The following is a 7,715-nucleotide window of genomic DNA, read 5'->3' on the forward strand; positions in this document are numbered from 1 at the left end:
AATGGGTTCCGAGAAGCTACTTTTGTCATTGTGTTTATAAGAACTTTTCTCGGAATTGTTGCGGACTAAAGAAAAAAGGTCAACCTCTCCGAATATATTTGAGACGATTTTTATGCTAATCAACTGTTATTGAAGATCTCCCTTTCACTTTTGGGGCCGGTTAGAAATATTATTTAAATGAAAATTGGAAAATAGGGCTATAAGGGTATGCTGTTTTTCACCAGAATTATTTACCGGCACCAGTTATCCGGCAGATTTGAGTTCCATCGACAGCGACACCACCATATGACGTGAGATGTAAACTTGCACGAAACTTCACAAACCAGGTCAATTATTTTCCAGAGCAATCACTGCGGGAACACACTGTTCGTTGCGCCCAGAGTTCCATAAAGTTTATATTTATGACCAGCATGAACCGTTACCGATTGTTCCTGTTGTCTCCTCAGTGTTCTACTACAATATGTTCCTTCTGTGGAAGGGCCGGTTTACCGCAGGACAGGCGACAATATATTTATACGCTGCTGCTGTTGTATCGAACGCTAGGCCAGACCGTGGCGGGATAGTTTCTCCTGTGGACCGCACCGTCGTGTGGTGGAAGGACCCTCCCAAGGGAGTGATTATAACGAACGGATAGTTCGTGTGAAAAAGCAATTTTCGTTTTTTATGGCCAATCATATTGCCCGCTTTACAATTTTATTGCTGCAGGTTTACTTGATATTGAGCTGCCGTTCGATCCGTTGTTTGAGAGCGTTTGCTGGAATGCTGGAAGTGGCGCATTACGCTGTGAAAACTATTTGGCACTTGTTCAAAATGTAATGATTTGAAGAAAACTAACGGGTGAGCAGAGCTCCAAAGAAAAAGTGTTCGAATTTATTTATACATGTATATTTTGTGTTTTGAAAGGATTGTTCAGAAGAAGTAAATAAATTCGGTACTTCTATGGTGAGTTGATAATAAGTAATAATAAGTAAGTAATAAAATTGGAAACATTCAGAACATAGATCGATTTTTCTGGAGAAAAATATATTTTAAAGTTTCCAACAGTGCCAGCCTGAATTTAGAGTGAATTAATTGGCCATTCAGAGTGGTGAAGGTCAATATGCCAATCAGTCGCAATTAAAACCGAGTAAAGAATTCAAAATAGTGCTTAGAACTGTCATGATAGCATAAATCCACGAAAAATATCATTATGCATAATATTAGGTTGAGGAAAACAGAAATCCATTATTTTCTCGTTAGATGGCTGTTTTGATCGATATCTCACGTAATATTGATCATACAATTCTATGTTTATGCTCGTTGTCTTTTGCAGTTTTTTGTTTGTTCTATTCAGTTGTGAATTAAAGAGTATTAAAAATGGAAGACAACAAAGAGAAAAATCGACACCTTCCACATTTTTCCTTTGATAGCATATTAAATTGAAATTCACGCAAAAATAATGGAAAAACAATCCGTCCGAGCAAGCAATTTCCACACCTTCACACCTCCCCCCCCGCCCCCTTTTTTTGTCGAAAAATGTATTTTTTCAAAAATTCATAATTTTTGAGTTACTGGATCGATTCTGACGGTTATTATATCAAATTAAAGCCAATGAACTTATTTTAAAAAATACTGGACTTGCTATAGAAAATGTGATTTTGTTCCCGTAATTATTGATTATATTTGTTTTTTATGTTTACATGTTCACGAAAACAAGGGTGCTATGTTTTTTTTAAATATTTTTTTCATGAAGCTAATGTTGATTTTTCAAAATTAACCGATGGTCCGAAAATCAATTTCAGCCCCTCCCAGCAAAATGAATTTTTTTCGCAAGTATAATATTTTTCAGAAAAACTAGCTATTTAACTTCAATTTAATATGTTGATCCTCAGTCCAGTAGTCAAAAGTTAGGAATTTTTGAAAAAAGTCGTTTTTGGAAAAACTGGAAAAAATAGATATTTTGGACCACCCAAACATGGAAATAGGCATTCTAATGAAAAAACAAATGTATTTTGCGATAAAGAACAAAACTACCGCTTTTCTCGAAAATATGAGAACCACTATATCGGTTTGGCATGGAATGCCTGTATATGGGTAACATAATATAAAGATCGAGACTTCTCAAGCTGTCATGATCTGACATGTGTGATCATGAACCTTTCAAACCTCTAAAGCAGCAGCCAGTTAAATTTTTTAATTGTGTTTTTTTACATTACCAAACAACATGCCCGACATCCTGATATCCTGGACCACAATTACATGAATTGTTTGTAGCAAAATCTACACGATTAAAAACATGAATTGAGCACAAATTGATTGGACTACAACCTGACCACAAATCTAATAAAATCCCTATCCCTATCCTAGATCTTTTGAACCAGACTCTCGTCAAAACTTTTGGGAGAATAGAGTAAAACCATCCTAGATCATCCCTTCAATGATTATGCCAACCAGCGTTGTCAATGTTCCAGTTCAAACTGGATTCTTCCAGTTTTTTTATCTCGATCCAATCATACAGTTGAATCCTGAAAACTTCCAGTTTTATTGAATATTATCCAGTTTTATCAAGTTTTTTATATGTGTGTTTCAGTTTTATCCATTCTATGTAAAATGAATTTACAATATATAAATATTATTCCTCCCTTCACCTTCCTATAACATGACCATTTTTTGCATTTATCGTTCGATCGACCCAAGGTGGATTTACCTTGGATCAATCTTTCTTTACACACTCTACTCTTATCTTTCCCCTGCTCACACTTCCGAATTCACTAGGTTAGCCGCAGTGCATGTGGTGAAAATATACTGTTTTTAGTCGTGTTTCATCTGCCACACATGGACTTCTGCAACAGCTTATTAAACTACTTCAACAAAAACAGGGAATCCCTAAACTTTTATCTTACTTAACAAAGAGTAATTCCAAATGAAATCGTCCTGAAAATGCAGATTTTAAAAACATGTATTTTTGATTCGAATGAAAGTTTGTATTCCGTTTGGGTTGGAAGAAATATGAGTTTTCCACAGCCATTGGGAACTTTTGAAAAGGGCGTATCGGTTTTAGTAAGAGAATTTTTTCATATTTATATCTCAAAAACTATGAGTCGAACCGAAATAGTGTTCTAAAAAGAGTTATAAAGTTTTGATGTTAAAACGTGGAAAAAATATACACTGAGCAAAAAAATTAGTACTTTTTTTTACAAAAAAAAAACATTAATTTGCAATACCTAAAATAGGTATTTTTCCATTTTTTTTTAAATTTTTCACATAAAATAGAAGTTATGTAGAAAATTTAAAAAATGAGTCCAAGAAACATCGAATTTTTATCAGTTTTCGAAATCGAATTTTTGTACGTTAACAATCATTTTCAGCCACAAATTAAGGAATGTCAAAGCTGGCGTTTAAAGAAGAAGGACAAAATATCGAGGTTAGGTTCGATGCAGTGACAGTGCCATAACCAGAAACCGTGTCCCCATGCAACTCAATTAAGCAGTTTTACGATCATCTTCTCTCAGCGATGTTATAAGCAATCGCAGCAAAATTGTATTGCGTAAAGGTTCTAGATAAAAAGATCCTAAAATATTGTTTCACAGTAATCTTCGAGTGATGGAAAACGTCATTCTGACATTCTCGAATAGTATGATTACCTATTGGTTTATTTCGCCATTCTATGAACTGCATATAAACACTACACGAAGCTCCGTCAAAGCTTAATGAAAACCGATGATTAAAATAAAACAGTTTTACAAGAACCAATTTCCTTCAATTTTTTAAGAGCAAGCCTTCAGTTTTTTGGAAAATATTATTGGGAACCCTGCTGCCAACTGATAAATGCATTTTATCGGCAAATGGAAATAATTCATAACACGCACCGACTCACATTGTGAAATAACGCCCGAGTTGTAGGCAAACTTGTTGTGTTGTGGGGAAAATCTAGTGCTTGTAAAATCGAAATAACATACCCATTTTAATCGTCAAATTGCTTAGTTTTTTCACTATTTTCACTGTTCATGTTTTTAGCAAAAAAAAGCGGGATAAATTCCCTGTCTATTGGTACACACAATAATATACTTCAATAGCGAGATTGCGTAATATGCGTTTGAAATCTTTTAATGAATCGTTACATGCCTCATTTCCAATTTCGTAGAGTAACCCCCGTATATAGAAATAAAAGACTTAGTCCTACGTCAAAAATCTGATACATTTTCTCCTGATTTAACAATGATAAATTGCGACACTAGGAACATGATGTTCTTTCATATTCTATATTTCGAAACAGTTCATTCAAGCTACCCTGTATAAATTTGCGTGCGAAATTATTCTTTATAGTTGATTACCAATCATGACTTGCTAACTTTTCACCTCAACCAGAGACGAAATAAAATGAATAACTGCTGGAAAATCCACTACAGAAGGCACTGGCACGTTCAGTCTATAGAACAAGGAACCATAATCCTCTTCAGACATCACAATCGGCACCATGCAGATATTTGAGAACCACTTCAGCCCACCGGACGGCCATCGCTCACTCCGCTTCCAATTAGCATTGCTCCGATTTGTTGGACTCTGGGGTGACCGTCGACAGATGGTAAAATACGGCATCCTGGCATTCAACATAGTGGCGCTGATTATTGCACCGAAAATCGTCTTCGGTCCCGGGAAGGATGGCTTCGACACGTTCGTGAGAAATGTTGCCGAGTTGATATTTCAAATCGAAAACTGCATCTCGATTGGAATTTTCGCCCTCAGACGGAACCGATTCGAGCGATTGGTGGCAGTGTTGGAGAAGATGTTGCTACGGGACTGGTCGGAAGAATTGAGGGATGAGATTGACGAGTTCACGGCACGAATGGACAAATTTGGCCGGCGCTACACAATCTACATAATGATTTTGGCGACTTCATTCACAGTCGTTCCAATTGCGTTCAGCGTTGTGCAACTGCTTTTTATTGATACGGAGAATGATTTCATGCTTGGATTTGAACTAAAGTAAGTAAAAATTAGAAATTCAATATTCGATATTTGTACTAATAAAACACATTTTCAGTTTCTACTGTCTCAAAGTTCGTACAGACTTCGGTCAATACATGTTCTACATGTTGACTTTCTACACAATCAGTGTGTTCAGTTCCGCCATTCACAGCTCACTTAAGGGATCAGTATTCGTGGTGATTATCCGATATGGGACGAAACTCTTTGAGCTGGTGTCGAAGCGAATAAACGCAGCGGCAAAGATTGAGAATCTGGACGACCGCCGCAAGGAATTTGGTGAAATTGTGGAACTGCATAGTCTTGCTCTGGAATATGTTGACAACCTGGAAGCCACTCTGTGCTTTGTTCTGATGAACCAGATATTTGGTTGCATCCTGATGTGGTGTTTGAGTATGCTATACATATCGAATGTGAGTATCAATTCCATGTATGATCCCGATGATATCTGGACGCTCTTTTCTCATCAGAACATTGGACCAAACATTGGAAACGTGTTGATACTATTCACGGTAATCTTTTTTGAAATCGTTATATATTGTATCAATGGTACAAGGCTGAGCGAAAAGGTAACGACTTCAAGACTTTGTCATAGTTGATGCAATTAACCTACCTCTATCTCCAGGCAGCTCTAGTGGCCAGTGCTATGTACGAATACCCATGGTACAACGAACCTACCTCCTTGCAGAAAAACGGTAAACAAATCATTCAGAGAGCCCAGAAGCCGACCGGAATCACAGCAGCCAAATTTTACTTTATCAACATAGAAAGACTGTCTATTATCGTCCAGGCATCATTCTCATATTATCTATTCTTGAAAAAGACCTTTTAAACGATAGGGACAAATTACAAAACGTTTCACTGCACTACGTAGAGAAATGCGCGCATTTAATGAAACTTGCACTTCTATTTTCACAGTATTCACATTCACTAAAACCGTCATTTGACGTCGCCAATAGTCAATGTCTTCTTTTTATTTTTGATTATTAGTCTCTTAGGCTTTCAACAAGGAGGTTCGCCTTATCGTCAATGTCGACATGCTAGACATAGAGAAAACAAAAATAGGTGGATATGTATGCAAAGTGCTTCCTAGAATTAGTCATTTATTAACCCTCCTGTACTCGCGTGCAAAATCATAACACGTATACTCGCGCACGGTGTCACAGACCGAAAATTGAACTTCTCTGTAATGTTGCTATTGTGTATTTTTCAGGCTTCGTTGGCATTTATTTGAAGAAGAGGGTATGATTGAATGAAAAACTCCAAAAACTATGTTTTCATCAGCCTCCTCAAGACAGAGTAATTTTTGACACTCCAACACAAATAACGAAATTCGAATTTTTCACTCTTATTAATAAAAAGTAAGCAACTGAATATAATTCATGGAAGTATAAGGAGCTATAAAATAACATAAAAGCGTATTAATAGATTGTGGTTTCATTGGAGTAAGAATCAGAACATTGCATTACTGCATGCTCGAAACAAACATATTTTTTACATTTCATGCAGTTGTTGCGTGTTTTTCGGGTCTTTTATCGAAGAGAAGAATGTATAACGACCTTTTAGATAATTATCAGATGATAAAGATTTTGGAATATAAAGTTTGCATATTTCTAATATTCTTATATGCTGTATTCTTGGTAAATTAAGAATTAATGCTTTTTTTTAGATGGGGCATAAAAAGATGATATAAAAGGATTTCTAGGAACTTACTTTTCTTTTTCTTGTTTTCTTGTCGATATTGTTCATTATAAAAACAAAATCCCCGAAACTGTAACTGTTAAAAATTATTATAAGCCACCGATTAGTTTATAGTTTACTGTTTACAATTATTCCACAAGTGAAATTCTTTCACAAGTATGTATATGTATGACCATTATATTTAGCGAATAACTATACGAAAGTCAAACATTTATATTTTGCTTTTGAACATATGAATCTAACAACGAATAGTAAAATCCGTTCAATCCTGTTACAAAAGGGACTAAAGGGACTGAAATCAAATAAGAATAGTCCGATAATGACCTTATGCATTATATTCAATAAATATTCCACGCCACTAACATTAATTTTTACATTTCATTCAACAATATTCTAGAATATGAAAAAAGGCACTTGTCCAAAAAAGTTACTCCTATACTCGCGTCGGTGTGTCAGACCGAAAGTGTTAAAAAGTGGCACACGCTCCCTTTGTAATAACACATGCGATACGCTAAACGATGACGAACGACTAATAACAAAGCCAGTGCCGTAAATACTCTGCTTGGGGCCCCGGTGCAAGGCAGTATGAAGGGGCCCTAGTACGTTGCATAACATATTAATCTTCAATGGGATTAATAGGATATAAGTATATTGTACCTAATCTCTAGACTAAAAGTTATATTAACTTTAATTTAATTTTATTTTTATTTTTATTAAGTTTGCTAAAAAAATTAAAATGAAATCAGAATACATTATATATTACGATATTGTTAACTTCATAATAAAATACTAACAGGAAAACCAAAATGTGTTGTTATTATAAACATTTATTTATCGTATGGGTATATAAACAAAAATCTCTTAGTATCTGGCTTTAGCTCAGTAGGTACGTTAAATTTTTTTTTGTATTCATTTACAAATTTCTTCTTCTTGCCTGTTTTGAGGAGAATTGATCAATTACGTTATCAAAAACGATGTTATGGGCTCTCTCGCTTTCAATCGATAAAATTGCTAATCCCGATAGTCTTTCCTGTTCCATGGTGCTTCTT

The 7,715-nt window shown here is 35.3% G+C and overlaps 1 protein-coding gene across 1 annotated transcript; it reads left to right on the top strand.

The window, feature by feature from the left end:
• The first annotated feature begins 736 nt into the window (after positions 1-736).
• LOC129777923 (odorant receptor 49b-like) lies at positions 737-7,275 on the top strand. Its single transcript, XM_055784511.1, has 6 exons — positions 737-837; positions 904-942; positions 4,348-4,965; positions 5,024-5,378; positions 5,436-5,534; positions 5,591-7,275. Exons 3-6 carry the CDS (start codon positions 4,457-4,459, stop codon positions 5,795-5,797), a joined length of 1,170 nt encoding a protein of 389 aa, XP_055640486.1. The 5' UTR covers positions 737-837; positions 904-942; positions 4,348-4,456; the 3' UTR covers positions 5,798-7,275.
• The last annotated feature ends 440 nt before the right edge of the window (positions 7,276-7,715 follow it).

This window comes from Toxorhynchites rutilus, chromosome 3 (genome assembly GCF_029784135.1).
Source record: "Toxorhynchites rutilus septentrionalis strain SRP chromosome 3, ASM2978413v1, whole genome shotgun sequence".
Lineage (NCBI taxonomy): Eukaryota > Metazoa > Arthropoda > Insecta > Diptera > Culicidae > Toxorhynchites > Toxorhynchites rutilus.